A 23,541-nucleotide genomic window follows, 5' to 3' on the forward strand; every position below is an offset into this window, starting at 1 on the left:
AGTGTAAAGAAGCTCTTCTCATACTGTATATGTGTTAAACTGCAGAGCAAACCTCATATTTTACAGCAAGGCAAGTTGACATTTTACTGGAAGGTGCATATACATATAGTAGTAAATTGAGATTTAAACAAACAAAAAATGCACAATATATTATGGGTGTTGTGCAAATTTCAGTAATAAATGGTAAACGCCTCAATACCAAATCAATCTCAAATGAAATGCATATTAGGCCCTGCCCTTACTTTTGCGTATGCCCTGATGGCTGGTGTGCAAGATAAACAATCCTGCAAGTGAATAAAAGAGCTTGGCAAAGGGTCAGAAAGGGGGTAAACAGGAGGAAAGTCATGTGGGCGTTTTTGGATATCAACCTGCTCTTGTTCGTGTACTTTCTGTTGTTGTATTCCTACCTTTCTTCCTCTGTGCCCTCCCATCTTGATTCCACCTCCTGCCGGTTACGGGGACAGTTTCATCTAAATGGGATGCACAAGGCTGGAGATGTGGTTCTGGGTGGGCTATTTGAGATCCACTTCTTTTCTGTCTTTCCTGACCTGTCTTTTACCTCAGAGCCACAACAGCCTACCTGCCACAGGTTAGTCTGCCAGGAAAACATTGAAAAGCAGAAAGTGGTGAAAGTCAATCCTATTAGTGCAATCTATTTTGTGTAATAAGATTTTACTCAAAAACAGGGGCATTTTGTTTTTATGCCATTTTGGACACATCACTTTTTAGCACAGCAGTATAATATTGTGATAACTATTGCTTTTCAACTGGCTTAATTGTTTAAAAAATATGTAATTGTGCTTCATGTACATGTCAGCACAATAACTAAATGACGGTGGTATTTTTGTGTTAGTTTTGATGTTCTAGGATTCAGGCAGGCCCAGACCATGGCCTTTGCTATTGAAGAGATCAACAGAAACTCCAACCTGCTACCTAATGTGACTCTGGGATATAGTCTTTATGATAACTGCGTCAAATTAGGAATTGGATTCCGTGCAGCATTGTCATTAGTTAGTGGACGAGAAGAGCAGTTTATATTAAACGATACCTGTGTAGGAACCTCTCCGGCTCTAGGAATTGTGGGTGATTCTTCCTCTACACGTTCTATTGCCATCTCCACCGTCTTAGGTTTGTACAGAGTACCTATGGTAAGTTTTCCGCTGTAATTCTTTTGAATCAATTTGATTTAGTATCAAATGTCAATTGCAAACATGGACTAATCCACTTTAACAGTTGAAAGGCCGGTAAAGGCTTTGAATGTTTTTAGGCTGTACAGTCTGTGTTTCACAGGTGAGTTACTTTGCCACATGTTCCTGCCTGAGTGACCGGCAAAAGTTTCCATCCTTCTTTCGGACGATCCCAAGTGATGCTTTCCAGGTGAACATCTATCAGCAAAATATGAAAGCATTTGCACTTAAACATTCGTCAGAAAGAACATTCCTGTACTGCAATGAAAAATGTATTCCTTTTGTGTAATACCTGTCAGACTACTTGTGTCATTGATGGAACTGCTTTTTTCTGAGCCGACAATGCTGAAAGGCAAAGTTTAAACATGTCCATTGTGGAACCTGTTTATCAGGTTTCCCACTGAAAGATTATTCCAGCCTGTTCACTAATCCCAACACTCTGCATTTACTTAGGTGCGCGCTATGATTCAGATTCTCAGGCACTTTGGCTGGACTTGGACAGGTCTGCTGGTCAGTGATGATGATTATGGACTCCATGCTGCCCATTCCTTCCAGTCCGACTTGGCTCTGTCTGGTGGAGGTTGTCTGGCCTACCTAGAGGTTTTGCCCTGGGGCAATGACCCAGCAGAACTAAGGAGAATTGTGGATGTGATGAGGAAATCTACAGCTCGTGTGGTCATTGTGTTTGCACATGAGAGTCACATGATTAACCTCATGGAAGAGGTAGAGCTTGAAATAAGGTTTATAATAACTTAATATTAATATTCACCTCAATGTTTTATTTATCAAACTGAAAGATATAAGTTGCAATAAAACATTGTCCTGTAAAATATAGATTTAATTAAATATATCACACGTCTATGTCTTTCACTTTGCTCATAATACTCTGTAAAACACAGGATTTCACAAATGTGTCATGAGAGTATGAACTTACACATTTTTATATAATGCAATACACAGGTGGTGAGGCAGAATGTGACAGGCCTGCAGTGGATGGCCAGTGAAGCCTGGATTTCAGCCACTGTGCTTCAGACGCCCCAACTCATGCCGTACATAGGTGGCACTCTGGGCATTGCAATCCGTCGTGGAGAAATACCAGGTTTTAGGGACTTCCTGTTACAAATACGGCCGGACCTACAACACAACAACAGCTATGGAAATAGCATGGTGAGTTTGACTTTGCAATCTGATGTAGTATTTGTAATAATAATTAAATATATTGTGATCAGTTATGACACTCAGTTTTAATTACATTTCAGGTAAATCAGTTTTGGGAATACACATTTCAGTGTAGATTTGCACCACCTCATGCAGGTTGGGTGGAAGCTGGGGGAGAACTATGCACTGGACAGGAAAATCTGGAGACTGTGGTGACTGAGTTCTTGGATATTTCAAACCTTAGGCCAGAGTACAACGTGTACAAGGCTGTGTATGCTCTGGCGTATGCTCTTGATGACATGCTGAAGTGCGAGCCAGGGAGAGGGCCTTTTAGTGGGAACAGCTGTGGAACTTTGCAAAGACTGGAGCCGTGGCAGGTGTGATATCAGTTTACACTCCACCTGTTTAGGTGACTAAATCCTGGGCTTTAGCATTTCTTGTGGAGTACTGTTTATAGTATATAATTAAAAACAAAGATTTGAGTTTACTAATCTTAAAGCAAATAGCTGAAAGGATTTTCCCTACAGCTGGGTCACAGCAATGGATAACAACATCAGGTCAGAGCTAACAACTCTTGTCACTGGGTATATGATATTATTATTGATGTGACTTCTCTTTTATGAAAAAATCTTCAAAAGTGTAATATATAGTTTGAATATTGAATAATAAGCACTGATGTGTTCACCATAGTTATATAATTATCTTCATATCTGTCATTTTTGATTTTCCTCTATCCTTTATTTTTATATTTATAGCTTGTGTATTACTTGGAAATGGTCAACTACACCACACCATTTGGTGATCAGGTATCATTTGATGAGAATGGTGATGCCCTACCTATATATGATGTCATGAACTGGCTGTGGCTCCCTGACGGAAGAACTAAAATTCATAATGTGGGTGAGGTTAAACAGTCAGCCAAAGGTGAAGAACTCACACTTGATGAAGACAAAATCTTCTGGAACTTTGAATTAAAAGAGGTCACTTTTGATTATTATGACAACTATTTTGTAACCCGTGGATGACTTATTATAGAAGTAATGTAGAAAAACAGATATGTATTTTTCTTATCTAAGCCACCCAGGTCAGTGTGCAGTGAGAGCTGTCCTCCAGGTACCCGGATGGCCAGAAAAAAAGGGCAACCGGTGTGCTGTTTTGACTGCATCCCTTGTTCTGAGGGAAAGATCAGCAATAAAACTGGTTAGTATTCAGTTTTAAACATTGCAGTTTGGAGATTGGTTTAAGCATGTATCTCAACACTTTCCCTGTTTTCTTAGACTCCCTAGAGTGCACCAACTGTCCGGAGGATTTCTGGTCCAGTCCCCAACATGACCACTGTGTTCCTAAGAAAATTGAGTTCCTCTCTTATCAAGAGCCTCTGGGTATCTGCTTGACAACCATCTCTTTGCTGGGCACATTCACCTGTGCTGTCGTCCTGGGGATCTTTATCTATTCTCACAGCACCCCTATAGTACGCGCCAACAATTCAGAACTTAGTTTCCAACTATTGCTGTCACTTAAATTATGTTTCCTTTGTTCACTGCTTTTTATCGGCCGTCCCAGGCTGTGGACATGCCAACTGAGACATGCAGCATTCGGGATTAGCTTTGTACTTTGTGTCTCATGTATCCTGGTGAAAACCATGGTGGTTCTGGCTGTGTTCAAGGCCTCCAAGCCAGGAGGTGGAGCCAGTCTAAAGTGGTTTGGTGCTGTGCAGCAGAGAGGGACAGTCATGGTTCTTACTTCTATTCAGGCAGCAATCTGCACTGCTTGGATTGTGTCTGCCTCACCAGCTCCCCATAAAAACACTCAATACCAAAACGACAAGATAGTTTATGAGTGTGCAGTCGGGTCCACCGTTGGTTTTGCAGTGTTACTGGGCTACATTGGCTTACTAGCTATCCTCAGCTTCCTGTTAGCATTTCTGGCTAGAAATCTTCCAGATGGTTTCAATGAGGCCAAATTCATCACTTTCAGCATGCTGATCTTCTGTGCTGTATGGGTAGCCTTTGTGCCTGCTTATATAAACTCTCCAGGCAAATATGCAGATGCAGTGGAGGTTTTTGCCATCCTAGCCTCCAGTTTTGGTGTCTTGTTGGCACTGTTTGGACCCAAATGTTATATAATCCTGCTGAGACCAGAGAGGAACACAAAGAAAGCAATCATGGGTAGGGACATCCAGTCATAACACATGCACTTAGTTACCAGAGACATAATTGATGCATTTCTCTATACAATACAAAAATGCTGTTGTGAAAATAGGTTAATACTAATAACAATGTTTATTTATTGTGAAAGCTGGGCTGATGACTCTGCTCATATATTTAAGAATCAGTGTTTCCCAGTGTTTCTTGTAAACAATGTGGTGCCCTTGTTCCAGCAGTGGTGAATGTAATTAAGTACAGAATTATCTGCTTTACACACAGTAAACACTGCTCAATACAACATAAACTTTTCTGTCTCTTCATGCATAAAAAATAAGCCAGCGTAGTTTTTATTCTTAAATAACAATGACTGCATTTTCATATTGAGTAGCTCTTCCGATGAATGAAATGATTATCATTCAAGAACGAGTGGCTGTCGCGGGCAGAACCAAAGCCGTTCCCTTAGCAGGCATATATCCTTCCACCAGAATTAGAATTTTAATGTGAACTGCCACTGCCAGTCAAGTGTGATGTAGTCAAGATAGGAAAGGGTATAGTATTTTGGATGAAATAAATTAAAAAAATAATAATAAAATGTCTTGTCATCAACTCAACTGCTGTAATGTATTTTTTTGCACTATGTCAACTGGCAAATAATTGAATTCAAAACAGTTTAAATAGATATTTCCATATTGGAAAATATATTTAAATATCGAGTGACTGCTATACAAACATCACTAGCCTCCCAATTAAAATAAACTGACAAATTACACACAATTAATGACTTACAGTTGGTCATTGGATACATGGCAAAAGTATATCCATTAGCTACAAACCATGGCAAATCCATACCTATTCATAAGTCTTTAGTGTCCAAAAGAAAGACCGTTTTTTTTTTGTAACTCAGTTCTGCAAAAGTTTCTTTATCTGTTAGTGTTTTCTAGTTTTTTTTCTAGTTAGTCCAGGGTTTTCTATTTTTGCAATGCAATTCTGTATTTTGGTTGGGTTTTCTGGGTTGTCAAATTGGTGTTTTATTCTATTTGTACAGGTTTTCTTTTTGTTCCAGATGTCCTCTGGAAATCTCCTTTGTGTTTTAGCTCTATTCCATTTCGTTTCTACGCACTGGCACACTTCTTTATTTTGGTGTGTTTTCTAGACCATTGCAGTCCATTGAACTCCAGTGGCCACTGTTATAAAGAGTATTTGTCCCCCTGGTATTGATCACAATAACTTCACAACAAAGTATGCAGGTACCAGGTACAGATACTTTTACTTTTCATTGAGAAAAACCTTGAATGTACATACATGGTACAATCTGCAAAATCAGAACCCAGTACGAGTAATATTTAACTTAAGACAGGACCCTGCTTTCATTCTATGATTGGTCTTTTAACAGAGACTACAATAAAGACAATGATTTAATATAATCATCATAAACATTTTTTAAGTGATGTCAAAGGTTTAATATCTTCAGTAATTACAGCTATTGCATTCAGGCAATGTACAAATATGCTAAACACTAAGTTAACAATAGTTCCTATATCATAAAATATTTCATATTTTTAGAAAATCAAACATGTTGTTATAGTTTCATGATACTACACTTAAGGAATATGATAATGCATAACAATTGTAAAGAAATGAAAATTAAGAGGAATCGTGGTCATATCTGATTTACTAAAATCTGTGCATTGTTAATTTATCATCATTTGTCATCGGGCCATCAAGTGTTTCTTTGTGTTTTTCTCAGGCCTCAAGAGAATTATGAAACATTTGGGGGCAAAAATGCAGAGCAGTAAACCATAGCTAGAGGCCAGGATTGCAAAAATCTCCACAGCAACAGTGTATTTCCCAGGAGAGCTAATGTAAGCAGGGACAAAGGCCACCCAGACAGCACAGAATATCACCATGCTGAAGGTGATCAGTTTGGCCTCATTGAAGTTGTCAGGGAGTTTCCGAGCAAGAAAGGCCAGGAGGAGACTGGTGCAGGCCAGCAGACCAATGTAACCCAGGACCAGAGAGAAGCCGATCACAGAGTCCATGGCACACTCCAAGGTGACCTTTGACCCCTGGATACCCAGATCACGTTGAGGCACAGGGGGGCTGAGGGACAGCCATGTCACACAGATGATAATCTGTTGTAAAAAATGCAATCAAATTGATGTTAAACATCATATACAAAAGTTTATGGACGTATTAAACAAATTAAACTGACACATTTATAGTACCTGTACACAAGTAAGAAGACAAACACTTCCTCTCTGTTGGCCTGGACCAAACCACCTAATCAAGGCTTCAGCACCAGGCCGAGCTGAGCGGAAAGCTGCCAGAACAACTATAGTCTTGACTTGGAGACAAGAAACACAAAGTACAAAGCTGATCCCAAAAGCTGCCTGTTGGATCCAACAAGACCAGACTGATGGACGACCAATGAACACCAGTGAGCACAGGAAGCACAGCTTCAGAGACAGGAGGAGCAGGAAGCTCAGTTCTGAATTGTTTGCCCGCACCTATAATTGAAAAGCAATATAAAAAAATAAAGACAAGCACATTAACCATAAGCCAAACAGGGCATGTAAGGTCAACCAAATGTTTTGAAAAAATGCCATGGCAGGCAATTAAATGAAACAGTTCAATCAACTACAGTTGAACAATGGCAATTTGTAGAAAGTGTACAGTAGAGTTTTGTTTACATTACAAAAGGATCTCACCACTGGTGTTTGACGGTAGCAAAGAAACACCACGAACACAGCTGTTGTCACCGCGGCACCAGACACAGCTGCTGTAGTCAGGGTGATGCCCAATGTTTCATTAAAGGAAAGGAAGTCCAGCTGGCGAGGGATGCAGGCAGTTCGCTTAGTATTGGACCAAAACTCAGATGGACAATGCTCACAGTGAAGGGAGTCTGGGAGAGGAAAACAAAGGAGGTTAGAAAAATAAAACACAAATAGCTAAATTAAGGATATTTTATGCAGTAATTTCCTCACCAGTTTGGTTGCTAATCTCCCCTTCAGCACATGGGATACAGTCAAAGCAGCAGAGAGGTTCTCCTTTCCTATTGGCCTTTCTGGTACCTGGGGGACAGCTCTCACTGCACACTGACGTAGGCACCTAAACAAGTAAAACCATATTCTCAAGACATAATTTCTTGTGACTCACACTTTGATAGTGGCCTGAATCAATATTGCTCTTTTTAAACCACCTGATTGGATCCTGTACTCCACTGAATGGCTGATTCATTAAGGAGGAGGTCAAACCCATCCACACGACCAATCAAAACAAGTTTGAGTGACCCATCAGGGGTGTTCTGCCAGTTGACAAGGTCGTACTTTGCTGGAATGTCGGCACCTTGGAAATAAAACATTTCACCCTGCGGCGTGGTGAAATTCACGTCGTTCAGGTGCTGCAATAGCTGAAAGTCGAATATATTTAAAATACTTACATCAACACACTGACAAAGCATGTGCAATATAATGCCTAGACAAACGTATTTGGGGGATTATTATATTCATAATTTGATATGGAATAATAAAACGAAGGGTAGATTTCCCTTCTCAGGGAAATGTTGATTATCATGCTAACCTCTATGGGTTTGATGTGTTTTGGAGAAGAGCAGGTGGAGCTGTTGTTTCTGGATGAGTTTTCTCTATCAGGGCAGGACAGGAGGCTGTGAAGGGCATGAGCTGCAGCATAAACAGCAAGGTAGACATTATATGTCACCCTCAGCTGGGAGATATCAGTGAAGTGAGTCTGCACTCCCTCCAGGGACTCTGTTCCTCTGCAGAATGGCAGAGAAGCTTTCTGAGGAGATCTATTGGAAATGCACCCAAATTCCGCTTCCCAGAATTCTCTTAAGAACTCATCTTCAGAACGATGAACTGGGTGCAAACTTCTGATATAATTTTCAAATCCAGATATAGCTGAACTTCTTATGGCAACACCAATAACCCCTTTTGCTACTTTAGTTGAGACAACATTTTGGAGAAGATCACCACTGGTGCTCCAAGCCTCACTGGCCAGATATTGTCTGTCAGTCACCTGGTGATAGCAAGAAGATAAGATCACGATCAAGTTAAGAATTCTTTTTTAAAAGCTATATCTTTTAATATAAAATGTCAAAATTTTCTTTTGCATTAACTATATTCAATACACAATTGTACTTCAATTGCTCACATGTATGTTGGCTAGCTGCAGGAACAGTTCTCTCACATCTGTGTACCAGGTAAAGATCAGAATCACTTTTGCAGTCGAGGCCTGAATTGTGAGAGCTGCTCGTCTGGCATCACTCACAATGTTTTCTCTTTGGAGGGTCTCTACAAATGCCAGACACACCCCTGCCCCCTGAGTCTCCTCCTGAAAAACCTGACGTATACAGTTGAAAGGAGAAAAAAATATTTGTAAAATAGTAAATTAATAAAAAACTATTCAATTGTCTCGTATAGATGTCTTGTATAGATGCCAAATGGAAACACCTTTATTGCCACAAGGCCATAATCGTTGTTTGCTACAACTGCTCCGATCCAGGTCCAATTGAAGCGCATGCAAAGCTGTGCAATAGCCCGGGCTTGGTAAATATCACTGGGCATGGTCCTGAAGAAGTTAGGAAATTGACGCCTGTTACTTAGACATGGACAGCTCGACAGGTAGCTGATCTGAAAGATCAAAAGAAAAAAGTTACATAATTTGTTATTTTCATTGAATTATACTTCTCTTCCTAAAAAAGCGGGTGTGTTCAAAGTGATTTCCCCCCAGACTTTTTGTCTTCATCCCCAACTGTAATTATTTTTCCTGACATAGAAGGAGATTTTTCACTGCCATTTAGAGTAAAATGAGGTCCTCACCCGGAAAGGAAAAGAAAACAGTGTCAAGTGACAAAGATAGTGAAGTAAAATATGGCACCGGGTCCCAGAAACAAGATAGAACAAGTTACAGTCGAGTGTATATTCTGTATTCAAAATAAAACTCACTATAGGTACAGAGAGTGGCCCAAGGGTTCTGGAAAGTATCTGCCCAGTTACGGATGAAGCACCACCAATGATCAATGGAACACGATGATCACCTAAAACAGCAATGAAAAAATAAATAAAGGGTTTGTTTCATGAAAAGATTATGTTTGAAGAACCAAAATGCATTATTTAAATTATGTTACGGACAGAGTATAGATACACAACAAGCTACCTCTCCTTTCTATGATTCCTTCTCCCGTAGAATAGTCTGGAGGGTCTGTTAGATTACAGCTAGCATTGTCTCCTCCAACCAGTGACAGTGCTGTCTGGAGAGCCCATGGCGGTCGGCCACAGCTATCAAAGATATGGTACCCCAGCTTCACACCTGGTAGCAGCGTTGTGCTATGATTGATTTCCTCCACCGCAAACACCATAGCATATATGTACTGTAATGGAACATTTTCTAAACTGAGACCAAAGGAGAGAAGGAGTGAGAGAAATATCAGTCAAAATGTCGAAGCCACAAGTACTGATCTGGATGATGAAGTTTTTGTAATAAAATAAACACCCAAGATGCAAAGATAGTTATTAATTGTTAAGCCATCATTGACATTCGACAGTATTGAAAGTAAACAGTGCAGAGCAGAGTTTTACCCAGTGCAAGATTTGTAGTGTGGCAGCTGAGTGAAGTCGTTGTCTATAGCTGGCGGTTGGTAGTGAAGAGCAAAGAGCCCACCAATCACTACATCTCCATCCTGGAACAGACCTTGGTTGCTGGGTGTACCCCAGCGAGAACAAGACACTGTCTGAACACACTGCAGTCCCACCCTGAGCCCCAGCTGCCTGCCAACAAGCCCGACAAGGAGCAGGGACGGGACTGAGGAGGGCCACAGAGTGAAGAGACAGGAGAACCAACACATGGATGCAGCTGTTCTGGACACTTAGAATATGTACAATTTACTCAGTTAGGTTTCTCAAAATCAGTACATTCAACATCTATAAACAGTTTCGCTATGAAAAAGTGAAATCTCCAGCAATGCAGTAGGAAAAAGTAATATTTCTAGAAATACACCTAGAGCAAAACAACAATTTGAAGTTCAAAACTTATATTTTTATACACAAGATATAACTTGCGTTGCAAACTGACACAGTATCCAAACTGTGACAAACCCCCCTTGTCTTCTGAACAGTTGAACCGTTGATGTGGGTTCTTATAATAGATGTAAAGCCTTTTTGCAAGTAAACAGGATGGCACAGAATCCCTAATTACTCCTCTCAAGAGTGACAGTAAGACAACAACAGCATGATTGCAAATGATTAGTGTTTGTGTAGGTGGTGGAAGTGCAAATTGTGTGTACATGCAAGCCAATGTATTAGTTTTTCCTTTTTTAGATTGAGTTATTTGATACTTTTTTCTAATATGCAGGATCAAACCTATCTTTTCTTAAAATTTGGTTTAATCGGCCAACCTGGTGTACAACAGTTTCTGCTGACCTTAGCTTTATTGGTGAGACAGGCATGATGAGACAAACATATAGCATAAATCCATATATCAAGCAAAAGCTGATATAGGTCATACGGATAGGCCTTTTTTGAAGGTGCATGTGTAAGGCTGGCATAACTGTCACATCTATGTTATAGAAAATGACCATATGAATTTAAATAACTGTTGTCATTAATGACATTCAGCAAAGAAAATACTCTGTCAGTTTAGAGTTGCAACTACTGTTAAGATCTCTTTCATGACATCATGACATTAGCTGAAGCTAAAACGACTTACTCATCAACAAATGATCAAATTCAGACCATATCCTTGTAACAGAAGGACACACCAAGTCTCATCACTGAATTATATGTATAGGGTTTTAGTGTGTTTAAGATGGCACTCAAAAAACAGCTTTGGCAATCCTTTCAGACCAGCTCGCATTCAGTTCAGTTCATCTTTATTTTCCTGCAAGGGTAATTTGACTTGCAGCATTGAAAATAACAGACAACATTATAGGTATTACCTATTTAGGGATAAAATATTAGGTCATTGATTCTGAAACTATGAATATGATTTAGGGATTGTTACGTACAGTGTCTTGTATGTATACATGTTGTAGGCCTACATGTATTGTGTTCTGTTTTGTGTTGTTGGTTTGTGTTGTTGTTCTGTCTCCTCCTACTGTTTTCATTCTCCTCCTTCTCAGATGTGCGCACCTGGTTCCAATCATTAATCATCACCACACCTGTTCCGGATCTCCTATCAGCCATTCCCCTTTAAATAGTCCTTGTTTGTGTTAGAGAAGGTTGTTGCTTTTGGGTTGCGCTGTGGCAGAGCTCTGGTTGAGCTCTGCTTGGTTTTACTGGTTCATTGATTTATCTTTAGTTAGAACACCTTTGTTAAAACCATTTACTTTAGTTGTTAGCAGCCTACTTTTGTTTTGTCTTTTGTCAAGTCTTTGTTGTGCGCACAGGGACAAACGAGGATAGGTAAGATCCCCTGGGTATACATATTGCATGCACGTAGGTTTACTTTTTGTTAAAACCCCAGATTAGAGTGAGCACCACCCGCTGTACTTTTGGGTGCTTAGCACCTGTCAATGGGGGTGGGTTTATTTGTTATTTTCTTTGGTGCCACTGACAGTCCTCTTTGATCCCTGTGTTGCTTTTCTGTAAATAAATACTTTCTTTAATTCATATTGGGTCCTGGTTTTTGTATGACTACACCCTCACTTGCTCAACCTGTTGCCTTATGTTACGTCCTTCTACTCCGAGCCACCATTACATTACATTACATTCATTTAGCAGACGCTTTTATCCAAAGCGACTTACAATCAGTAGTATATTACATATCATTCACCCATTCACACACTGATGACAGGCTACCATGCAAAGTGCCACCATCAGACTCTAACTAACATTCATGCAACATCCAGTCCACACCGATGGCAAGCCTTCGGGAGCAACTTGGGGTTAAGTGTCTTACCCAAGGACACATCGACTGCCAAAGCCGGGTATCGAACCACCGACCCTCTGATTGGAGACCAACCACCAGGGGGCCAAACCACCAGGGGGCGTAACACAAATTGTGACCTTTGGTCATTCTTGAGATCTGGACCAAAGAGGCAAAAGGTCAAAGATCCGGATTTGTTTACTATAGCAACCGAGACATCTTCGTAGTTTACTGCTTTAAAATGATTAATTCTAGTGTTCATTTCAAACAAGACAAATTTGGTTCGATGTTTTGATTCTAATCCCCTGCTGAATAGCAGTTATGGTTTAACCAATAATTGTTGAAGTCCTCAAAACCAGCTTTCTCTATAGGTATTTTCTCAAATGTCATAAGATTTCCAAAATGAAATGATAAAGTTGGAATATGTCATGGTGTGATAACCATTGTATTACTCTCCCAACAATACTTCACATGGACTCTCTCCTGTGATTTACACCTGATCTACTCAAAATTTGCAATTCTGTAAATCATTATGAAGTGCAATCTGATGTAACTCTTTCTCACTTTGATTCTCTGCTCAAAATATTCGTGAATGGCACAACCTGTGATGCAAATAGTTGCATAACAACAAAAGAAACACAACCATGAAATGTTTTTATTTATGTTTATTAATGTTGCTGTTTTTCTTAAGCGGTACAAGGTTTGTTACATTGTAATAGTTGTTCATATTGAAGTAATAAAATGGGCCAATGTTTTCATTTTTGATTACTTTGTAAAAAAAATATTTTTTTAAAGACACAAACTATTCAGTTGTCTGTGTGAAAACACCGGACATTATTGGTCAATAACTAATAGTACCCAGCCAAGAGAGTCAAAAAAGAATCATGTCTGGATATATCCCATTTTAGGTTAATCTGAAGAAAAAAGACTATAGTGTTTTTTAGTAGGCCTACTATATACATAAAAATAAATGCAGGGACACATTGACTAAGGTGTGTTGTTCATTTCTCTGCTACCTGGCCATCAGGTGTTTCTTATTATTTTTTTCTGGCCTCAAAAGAATAATAAAACACTTTGGAGCGAATATACAGAAAAGTAAACCATAGCTAGAGGCGAGGATTGCAAAAATCTCCACAGCAACAGCATATTTTCCAGGAGAGCTAACATAAGCAGGGACAAAAGCTATCCAAACAGCACAGAATATCAGCATGCTGAAGGTGATCAGTTTGGCCTCGTTGAAGTTGTCAGGGAGTTTCCGGGCGAGAAAGGCCAGGAGGAGACTGGTGCAGGCCAGCAGACCAATGTAACCCAGAACCAGAGAGAAGCCCACCACAGAGGCCATGGCACACTTGAAGGAGACCTTTAACCCCGGTATATCCAAGTCAACTTGAGGCACAGGGGGGCTTGATAGTAGCCAAATAATACAGATGAAAACCTTGATAAAAAAAAAACATTGTGAAATATCATGTTAATTTAATCAAATTACTCAAATAAGTATTAATTAGTTTATTAAAAAAGCTTTTCTGCATTTCTGACCTGTATAAAGGAAAAGAGGAAGACACTTCCTCTCTGTTGGCCTGGACCAAACCATTTCATCAAGGATCCAGCACCAGGCCGAGCTGAGCGGAAAGCTGCCAGAACAACTATAGTCTTGACTTGGAGGCAAGAAACACAAAGTACAAAGCTGATCCCAAAAGCTGCCTGTTGGAACCGACAAGACCAGACTGATGGACGACCAATGAACACCAGTGAGCACAGGAAGCACAGCTTCAGAGACAGGAGGAGCAGGAAGCTCAGTTCTGAATTATTGGCTCGGACCTTAAAATAAGGAATGGGATTAATTTGGTTTTGAAAAATGAAGTATATTAACAACCCAAGATGGATTCATTATTTCAAACACGTATTTTTATATACAGTTGTGTACAATTCTATTTTGTCTGAGTAAATATACTATCATAACAACACATTCTCACAATTGCAAACCAAAAATCTCTGGATTCTTACCATAGGTGTTTGACGGTAGTAAAGAAAAACTATAAACACAGCTGTTGTCACTGCAGCACCAGACACAGCTGCTGTAGTCAGAGTAATGCCCAAAGTTTCATTAAAGGAAAGGAAGTCCAGCTGGCGAGGGATGCAGGCAGTTCGCTTAGCATTTGACCAAAACTCAGATGGACAATGCTTACATTGAAGGGAATCTGGCAGAGGAAAATAGCAGCAATGGTAAAGGTTAAGATTAAAACATGGGAGTAAAGTGCAGAAGTTCAAAGCAGACAGATTCAAGATTCAGGGTTACTGCATCTTAGATCTCCAGGACATCATTTTCTGATGTTTTGGATCAAATTTCCTCACCAGTTTGATTGCTAATCTCCCCTTCAGCACATGGGATACAGTCAAAGCAGCAGAGCGGTTCTCCTTTCCTGTTGGCCTTTCTGGTACCTGGGGGACAGCTCTCACTGCACACTGAAGTAGGCACCTAAACAACAAGTAAAACCATATTCTCAAGACATAATTTCTTGTGACTCACATTTTGATAGTGGCCTGAATCAATATTGGTCTTTTTAAACCACCTTATTGGATCCAGTACTCCACTGAATGGCTGATTCATTAAGGTGGAGGTCAAACCCGTCCACACGACCGATCAAAACAAGTTTGAGTGACCCCTCAGGGGTGTTCTGCCAGTTGACAAGGTCATACTTTGCTGGAGTGTCTCCCTCTTGGAAATAAAACATTTCCCCTTGTGGTGTGGTGAAGTTCACGTTGTCCAAGTGCTGCAACAGCTGAAAGTAACAAAATTGTTATAAAATGTGTTTTTCATCTAAAAGAAGATTAAGCAGCTGCATTGGTCACATGCAAGATGAAGACATAAGACATAATTGTGTTTACCTCTATGTGTTTGATGTGTTTTGGAGAAGAACAAGTGAAACTGTTGTTTCTGGGTGAGCTTTCTTTATCAGAGCAGGACAGGAGGCTGTGAAGGGCATGAGCTGCAGCATAAACAGCAAGGTAGACATTATATGTCACCCTCAGCTGGGAAATATCAGTGAAGTGATTCTGCACTCCCTCCAGGGACTCTGTTCCTCTGCAGATCGGTAGAGACTCCTTTTGAAGCAAGCTGTCTTCTTGAGTCGACAGAGAAGATGCATATGTAGAGAGTGATGTGGCCCCAGGACTACAACCAAACATCTCTTCCCAGAATTCCTTTAAGAACTTATCGTCAGGACGACCAGATGGGTTCAAACTTCTGATATAATTTTCAAATCCAGGTATAGCTGAACTTCGAATGGCCACACCAAGGACACCACTTGCCACTTTAGAAGTGACAGGATCTTGGAGAAGATCTCCACTGGTGCTCCAAGCCTCACTGGCAAGAAACTGTCTGTCAGTCACCTAAAGATAGCAACAAAATCAAATGTAATTTAGAAATAACCATAATTTAGCTATCATGTTTTGCAGAAAACATCAGTTCATTTCAGGTTTATTTAAATTGCTCACATGTATCTTGTCTAGTTGCAGGAACAGTTCTCTCACATCTGTGTACCAGGTAAAGATCAGAATCACTTTTGCAGTCGAGGCCTGAATTGTGAGAGCTGCTTGTCTGGCATCACTCACAATGTTTTCTCTTTGAAGGGTCTCTACAAATGCCAGACACACACCTGCCCCCTGAGTCTCCTCCTGAAAAACCTGACATATACAGTTGAAAGGAGAAAAAAGTTTAGTACAATAGTAAACAAATAAAAAATATTCAAGTGTTGTCTATATGTCCTGTATAGATATCTTGTATAGATGCCAAATGGAAATACCTTTATTGCCACAAGGCCATAATCGTTGTTTGCTACAACTGCTCCGATCCAGGTCCAATTGAAATGTATGCAAAGCTGGGCAATAGCACGGGCTTGGTAAATATCACTGGGCATGGTCCTGAAGAAGTTAGGATACCGGAGCCTGTCACTCAGACAGGGGCAGCTAGCCGTGTAGCTCATCTACAGTAAAGGACAAAAAGCATATGCATATATATTCTAAAATCACATAGTAATTTTGAAATTGCATACACGTACACATTATTTTCATTTTCATTTTCACCCAGGCATCTTTTTCTGATCTTTTCATTTCATTTCATGCACCAAATATAGCTAAAGAAAAATAAACAACCATAAAAGTCTTGTTAAATTAAACATTTTTAGATTTACACAGAACTCACTAAAGGTACAGCGAGTGGCCCCAGGATTCTGGAGAGTATCTGGGCTGTTTTAGATGAGGAACCACCGATGATCAAAGGAACAGTCTGATCACCTGATGAAATTATAGGATATAATGAAATAAAGCCATTTGTTAAGCTTTGGTTCTCATTTAGACACAACATTGTGGTTTTCATGCTTTCGTCATTTTATTTGCTTAATTAATAGAGAAGAATGTACAGTGTATCAGTTCCAATACGAAGCTTAATTTAGTACCTCTCCTTTCTCTGATTCCCTCTTCAGCAGAATAGTCTGGCAGGGCTGTTGAATTACAACTGGCACTGTCTCCTCCAACCAGCGACAGTGCTGCCTGGATAGCCAAAGGGGGTAGGGCACAGCTATCAAGAATATGGTAGCCAAGCTTCACACCTGGCAGCAAGGTTGTGCTGTGATTGATTTCCTCCAGTGCAAACACCATAGCATATATGTACTGTAATGGAAGATTTTGCAAACTGAGACCACAGGAGAGAAGAAATTAGAGAATTATCAGTCAAAATGCTGACGTGATCTGTAATAATTTGTAAAAGATTAGAGGTAAACAGTTTGTGACATTACTTTATAAACTATTATAACAGCATACTTTAACAAGAAAATGAACACGTGAATGTGAAGAAACCACCAATAGATACAGCCAGTAATGCTTCTTGTGTTTGTCAGACATATGCAGCTACAGTTTTCACAGTAAATAGTTCAGTTCTGTGTTTTACCCTGTACACGGTTTGTAGTATGGCAGCTGAATGAAGTCGTTGTCTAGATCTGGAGGCTTGTAATAAAGACTAAAGAGTCCACCAATCACTACATCTCCCTCCTGGAACAGACCCTGATCGCTGGGTGCACCCCACCGAGAACACGTCGCTGTCTGAACCACCTGCAGCCCAACCCTGAGCCCCAGCTGTCTGCCCACAAGCCCCACAAAGAGCAGGGATAAGCACAGCTTCAAAGTGAAGAACCAGGATAACCAAGACATGGACGGAGATGTTCTGGGCACTTTAAATATGTGCAATGCACTCAGTAAGATACTGCAACTTCTCATTGGCAAAACATAGATAATTGAGAGGTGAAATAAACCGTCAACAGTTCCTGAAATGAAAAAAATATTAAATCCCCCTTACTGCATCCATAAGTCATCCACCTGAAAATCAAAATACAATTAAATGACAAAATGTACATTACAACAGATACAACTTGCACTGACAACTGACGAGGTATATGACACACACACCCCCCTCCTACTCTGCACAACATAGATGTTGTTCTGTGTATTTATAACAGTTGTAAAGTCCAGGCGGAATGATAGTAAACAGGATGACACTGCGCCGAATCACTGATCTCAAAGGTGAGAGCAAGATAATAATAAAATAACTCACTGCTGTGTGCTAGAGAAACTATTGTATTTACCTTTAGGGCAATGGCTTTAGATGTCCCAATAGAGTTGCATTTTCAACATTAACATTTAGTTGATGAATTAATCCACAGTGACTTAAATACACAGCCACACCTCTCACGGCAGGGCCAGCAGGACATTGTTATTTTCAGTAGTAGTGGAAAATGTTTTTTAAAAGACTGGATCATTCATATTATGAAGGAAGTCAATATGTGGTGAATCCAAGTAAAAGTAACTTTTAAAATAGTTATGATTTAATTTGTCTAGGTTTGGAGATATCAAATCAACAGCAACATCTATTTGCAGAGACGTCACTATGGCCTGTATTCATGGGGACATTTATGTTTTTGTAGAGACTAGTTACAATAAGAGGCAGCCACTTCTATGTGGAGTGTGCATATTCTCCCTGTGTCAGCGTGGGTTTTCTGCAGGTTCTCTGGTTTTCTCACTCTGTCCAAAGAGATGCAACTCAGATTAAATGAGGAGTCTAAATGGTTTCAGCCCTGTGTTAGCCGAGCGACCGGTCCAGGGTGTACCCAGTCTACGCCCAATTTCAGCTTGGATCCGCTACAGCCCCCCCCGCTGCCCTAAATAAAATAAGTGGTTTGAGGTAATGGAGGGATAGTTAAAATTAAGAAAAAAATTCCAGAGCATTCTATTGACACATGTCCAAATGTCATTGATAAAGTAAGAAATTAAGTCTAACAACCCTCTCCAAGTTTCCGAAGCACCCCAAACATCTTCGAAGTACAACTGCAGGCATATTGGGCCGGCTGAAACATCCAACCTGCATCTGTCCTAAACATGGCGGATGTCAAAGAAAGCATAAGTAGACCGGGTCTACCCCTGGGCCTGTGACTGGGACAGCTAGATGCAGAACCTCCCCATCTAAGAGGTGGCCACGGCCCTGCCAGTCACCAGAACCATATGCTGTCCCTGCTTGGAAACAAGGAAACTTACATCTCAAATACCAGGTCTGAGCCTTTCTACCCCCACTTCTTTTCTAGAAGCCACTGATACAGGGCCACAAGAGAGTCCCTATAGGATTGACGCATTGTATTGTAGTGAACTTGCCATCCATCAGTCACTGCAACACAGACCTGGAGGCGGACACCACTAGCAGTGGTCAAGAGCCATGGCGTCTCACGACCATGCACTCATGCTAGTTGTCTTAAACCTGCCAGTTACGGGCTTTGGATGGTTTACGCTGAAAACACACCAGGCAGTGGCATTATTACATTTTTTTGTGTCTGGGGGGCATCTTCATGTGTTTCAGGTGGTATCAATTATTTCTAACAACCGTCTTTGCAACTTAAGTTAACCAATGCCACCCTTTATGCAGCAAAATCAAATTCGCAGCTCGCTGAACTATGGAAACAATGGTACTGAAAAAATTCATGAAATATGACATTAGAATTAGGGCAGTAAAGGACTCAACAAATTTCCCCGCTGCGGGACTAATAAAGGATTATCTTATCTTCTCTTATCTTAACAGAAAAAATGTAATGAAAAACAAATGGTTTTCATGCTGTGAGTTTACAGTTTGGGGAAGCAAGGCTGACTTTGCTCAGGCTCATCAAGCCTGAGAAAGCACTCATTCAGCGAGCAAAAGGTCTCAGAGGACTAAGTTACATCACAATTAATTCAAGGCGGTTCTTCCTCCATTCTGTCAGTAGCTCCATACTCCCTGTCACTCTGTCGCAATTAATTCAAAGGCGGTTAAGTGAGGATGAGTCGCAGGTGTGCAATTGCTCACCTCCATCATTGTTAATTTGACAAACATTTAAATCCCATTACACACAGACAGAGAGAAGACACAGAGGGGGAAAAAGAGGCTGTGTCCATTTTAGTTCTTTTTCATGGTGTTGCAGATTATAGCTAACAGATTACCATCATTCTTTTTGACAAGAGACACATTATTATACTATAGCTTCTGCATGCAATTCCACCTTTGGAACACATGAAATAATAATAATGCTCAATCACGTGACTGATTTAACTTAAAAAAAAGTTTAAAAGAAGAAGAAAGAAGAAGAAAAAAGGTTGCAATACAGTCATTCTATTTCATTAAAGCCTTCTGCCTCTGCACCCTCGTGGCATAATCGAACTGGGTGAAATTGGATTTGACATAAACTTTTGGGGGAATTATAACATTAACATACTACTTCTATCCAACTCCAAATGATATAAAGTGCTGTGTAGAAACTACCTTCTTTGCTAAAATATTACTGTACACTACCATCCAGGTTTTCTTGACATTAATTATTCAACATGAAAGTGGAATCTTCTTCCCTGTGGTTAGGGGATATAACCACTATATGCAGAGATTATGGCTTTATATAATGCATGAGTATTTCATGGCATCTAATTAAAATGAAATGACATGAAGGTTTCATTTTAAAACTGACACATGAACAAGCCTGTTCATGAGAAAAAAGGTAGCCCTTTTTAGGCTCCATTTGCACTGACAATGATGAGGTAAAAGCCACACTCAACTCTCCCTGATCAGCATTACACACATGTGATGAGAGGCAAACAACTCTTTCACACACCCATCTGCCTCCCTGATGGGAATAGGTGTGGGATGAGTGCTTAGCATGTGACTAGTGGACGCTTTGTACCCACACTAGTTCCATTAAACACGCATAAGTGGAAATGCACCTACTACTTGAAAACGATTATAAAAAAAATAATAATAATTTAGCTCTAAAGGAAATTTGTCAAGTATACTAAAAACCCAGGTGATGAGGGGTATTTTGGTCTTGGGGACAATAAATATTTATACTGTCGCTAGAGACTCTTCATATTTGAGATTGTAGGATTGAACGTTTTTGAGAATCTGTCAGGATTCAAATTCAGTCTGTCAATCTGCAGCCATGAATTAAACTTTAAATAGAAAAGTGGTATTTGATGTCAGTTTTAAATGGCATCTACGGGCTGGTATCAGACAGCAGTGACAAGAATACACAACTGACATGCTGTTTCATTGCCAGATGCCTAAGCAACAGTGGCACATCTTCAGTGAGCAGTGACATATGCAAGAAATGTATACATTGGGGCAGGCCACTGAAACAGCAGTAGGACACTGTCTGAACAAAGTCCAAGTGGCTCTGGTGACTGATATATTAGCAAAGAAGATGAAACATGTGGATTAATGTTGTCAGCTGTGGATTTGATGGGCAAAATGATCAAAAGAGCACTCCTTAGGATTTCGTAGCTATCGTCGGCTGAACACTTTTTCATTTCCTTTCCTTTCACATTTCCTTTTCTGTGACGGTGGACGCTTAATGTATATAATGCCAAGATGCAAATTGTTAATTACTGTATTTGATGCATAGTAAAGCTACTGCATATAGAGCATACAATTCAATTATCAGTAGAGAAAGAGAATGATGTTGCACAGCTGCAGAGTTAATTGCAGATGTTCATGAAAACAAGGTAGAAACCTTGTTGAGTAATGAGGAAATAAGCATTAGAGCATAATTGGATGGTATGATACTTCCATCTAGTGGCCGTGATTCAGTACATGTAGCAACAACAAAACAATTCCAAAGATATCTTTAACATATTGTTCCTTCTTTAAAGTGATTAAGCTATTAACTGCAGTTAGTATAATGGGTAGTGAATTATAATTTTTCACCAACTAATATGATTTTTTCTTTAATTCAGTTTACATATTTTTTCCTCTCATTTGTTTACAACACAAGAGTTTGAGGAAAAAGAAGTGGTTAATACTAAATCATCAGATAGATAAAATAAAATGAAATAGAATCAAACATTATATTCTGACCAAAAAGAAACTGTAAGTTTAAGCCTGAGCTTATTGTACCTACCCTAAATTCCTGACAAAGAACTACTCTTACTCTACCCAAAATAGCAGATAAACAAAACAAACAAAAATATCATAAAGGACCACAACATTATGGATCAGGAGCAAATAAAAAAAAGATTTTAATTGTCAGTCCATGTTGGTCAAAATAAAATAATAAAGAAACACAAATACATTTTTGTTTTTACTTCATGGGCTTGTAGTTCGAAATTGGCTTGTTTTAATGAAGCACTTTCCATTTGTTTACTGACTCGTGAAGGTTAGTAAATTGCTTATTCAGCCTGTGTTTACCAGAGATACTTGTATTATTACCCCTATATAGATGAGCAATTTAAGAAACAAATTAATGCACTACATTTGCAGAGATTAACCTGAAAGGTTATTTTCAATGTATTTTACACAAAATGTCTGTTTTCCCAAGGTTTAAAGAACATTTATTAACAATAACATAATGTAATTTTGACCAAAAAAACTACTCTGTAGTTTTATAGTTTATTACGTGTAATTTTGTGGAAATGTAATTTGACGATATCCATCTGAAAACTTTGCTGCTTTATACTCACTGTGTCTGCCCCATGACCACTCTAATTAATTAATTGAAAATTAAATAGAAGAGTAGTTAGACACCCTCTCACCATTTAAGAGTAGGCTTCAGACTTTCTTCTTTGATTACGCTTATACAGTAGTTGGGTCTTGCTCAGGCTTCCCTTGGACTAGCCACTTGTTGCTATAGGCCTTGAATGCTTGGGGACTCTCTCTGATACACTGAGCGGTTCTCTCCTCCTCTGCCTCTACATCTGTATGTGTTCATGTCCAAATAATGCATGTTGCTTACTTGGCAACTGTGTCAAAGGACAGGATGCCATATGTTGCATAGATTGGAAACCCCCGTTAGACAAATTTGTGTTTTGTGATATTAGGCTATATAAATAAGATTTAGTTGAACTGACCCTCTTTTATCAAACATATAAAATCCCCTTCTTGGATACTTGCTCTCTCTTAAAGAAAACAACCCAAGGATACAGTCAGGAATAGTTCTTTCTTTTTCTCCAGACAGTATTTGTAGGGTTTTAAAGTCTACTAGGTCGAAACATTTTAAAAGCTACATCAACTATTGTGCTGACAGCCGCAGTTATTTAAGATAGTTTTACTTATTTTAATTATATGCCAAAACATACAACATTGGCCCACTGTGAAAGTAATAAATCTATTTATTTATATTATTTACTTTCAATTATTGTATGTATAGCGTTTCGAAAATAGTGTAACATGGTACACAAGCTAGATAATCTTTCTAGAATAGATTACATATTAATGTTGTGTAGTAAAAACTGGTAAAGAGAGTTTGATTCAGTTGAGGTACGGTATTTATTCAAAACACAGAAAAAGAGAACAACCAACAACATTAATGCAAAATAAATCAATAACATTTGTAGAGAGAATTTAATCCAAAAGTGTGTTTTCTTTTACGGTTGATGATATATGTTTTCATTTATTGATGTCTATGAACAGTATAAACAATACTTTGTTACCAATGAAAGCCATAATTAAGTGTAGCTGCAAGAAGTTTGCTAATTTCATACAAGCAGATTAACTAGTAGCATTATTTAAATTAAAGGAACTGATATAACGCATTCACATGAACAATTGCATTATACCGGGGCTACTGTCTCCACCATACTAAGAGAGTTATACTATAGATTTACACTATATAAAA

At 39.3% G+C, this 23,541-nt stretch overlaps 3 protein-coding genes across 3 annotated transcripts; 1 reads left to right on the forward strand and 2 right to left on the reverse strand.

Moving 5' to 3' along the window:
• Positions 1–374: 374 nt before the first annotated feature.
• LOC129096117 (extracellular calcium-sensing receptor-like) lies at positions 375–4,533 on the forward strand. The gene is made up of 9 exons (XM_054604796.1): positions 375–589; positions 854–1,148; positions 1,291–1,377; positions 1,641–1,910; positions 2,148–2,354; positions 2,447–2,722; positions 3,101–3,325; positions 3,422–3,545; positions 3,623–4,533. Exons 1-9 carry the CDS (start codon positions 480–482, stop codon positions 4,531–4,533), a joined length of 2,505 nt encoding a protein of 834 aa, XP_054460771.1. The 5' UTR covers positions 375–479.
• A 1,668-nt stretch (positions 4,534–6,201) lies between these two features.
• LOC129097209 (extracellular calcium-sensing receptor-like) lies at positions 6,202–12,523 on the reverse strand. The gene is made up of 13 exons (XM_054605982.1): positions 12,451–12,523; positions 10,090–10,312; positions 9,725–9,903; positions 9,457–9,548; positions 8,962–9,141; positions 8,663–8,851; positions 8,316–8,527; positions 8,072–8,267; positions 7,692–7,901; positions 7,477–7,600; positions 7,201–7,394; positions 6,718–6,999; positions 6,202–6,624 (listed from the first exon to the last, which is right to left on the reverse strand). Exons 1-13 carry the CDS (start codon positions 12,521–12,523, stop codon positions 6,202–6,204), a joined length of 2,577 nt encoding a protein of 858 aa, XP_054461957.1.
• Positions 12,524–13,385: 862 nt separating this feature from the next.
• Positions 13,386–17,578, reverse strand: LOC129097219 (extracellular calcium-sensing receptor-like). The gene is made up of 11 exons (XM_054605995.1): positions 17,319–17,578; positions 16,828–17,063; positions 16,584–16,666; positions 16,177–16,356; positions 15,869–16,057; positions 15,260–15,763; positions 14,944–15,153; positions 14,726–14,849; positions 14,378–14,571; positions 13,901–14,191; positions 13,386–13,808 (listed from the first exon to the last, which is right to left on the reverse strand). The coding sequence occupies exons 1-11, from the start codon at positions 17,576–17,578 to the stop codon at positions 13,386–13,388; spliced, it is 2,694 nt and encodes an 897-aa protein (XP_054461970.1).
• Positions 17,579–23,541: the final 5,963 nt, after the last annotated feature.

The sequence above is a fragment of the Anoplopoma fimbria genome, chromosome 1 (genome assembly GCF_027596085.1).
Source record: "Anoplopoma fimbria isolate UVic2021 breed Golden Eagle Sablefish chromosome 1, Afim_UVic_2022, whole genome shotgun sequence".
In the NCBI taxonomy this organism is placed as follows: Eukaryota; Metazoa; Chordata; class Actinopteri; order Perciformes; family Anoplopomatidae; genus Anoplopoma; species Anoplopoma fimbria.

Bases quoted from the DNA above. Each gene is read 5' to 3' on its own strand.
- LOC129096117 (XM_054604796.1), top strand. From the start codon at position 480: ATGCACAAGGCTGGAGATGTGGTTCTGGGTGGGCTATTTGAGATCCAC. The intron at 1,149-1,290 runs GTAAGTTTTCCG...TGTGTTTCACAG, and splicing joins GTTTGTACAGAGTACCTATG to GTGAGTTACTTTGCCACATG. The intron at 2,355-2,446 runs GTGAGTTTGACT...ATTACATTTCAG, and splicing joins ACAGCTATGGAAATAGCATG to GTAAATCAGTTTTGGGAATA.
- LOC129097209 (XM_054605982.1), bottom strand. From the start codon at position 12,523: ATGACCAAAGGTCACAATTTGTGTTACGCCCCCTGGTGGTTTGGCCCC. The intron at 7,601-7,691 runs GTGGTTTAAAAA...TTACTTGTTTAG, and splicing joins GGAGTACAGGATCCAATCAG to GTGCCTACGTCAGTGTGCAG. The intron at 7,000-7,200 runs GTGAGATCCTTT...TTTCAATTATAG, and splicing joins GCTACCGTCAAACACCAGTG to GTGCGGGCAAACAATTCAGA.
- LOC129097219 (XM_054605995.1), bottom strand. From the start codon at position 17,578: ATGTCTTGGTTATCCTGGTTCTTCACTTTGAAGCTGTGCTTATCCCTG. The intron at 17,064-17,318 runs GTAAAACACAGA...CTGTGGTCTCAG, and splicing joins TACTACAAACCGTGTACAGG to TTTGCAAAATCTTCCATTAC. The intron at 14,192-14,377 runs GTAAGAATCCAG...CCTTATTTTAAG, and splicing joins ACTACCGTCAAACACCTATG to GTCCGAGCCAATAATTCAGA.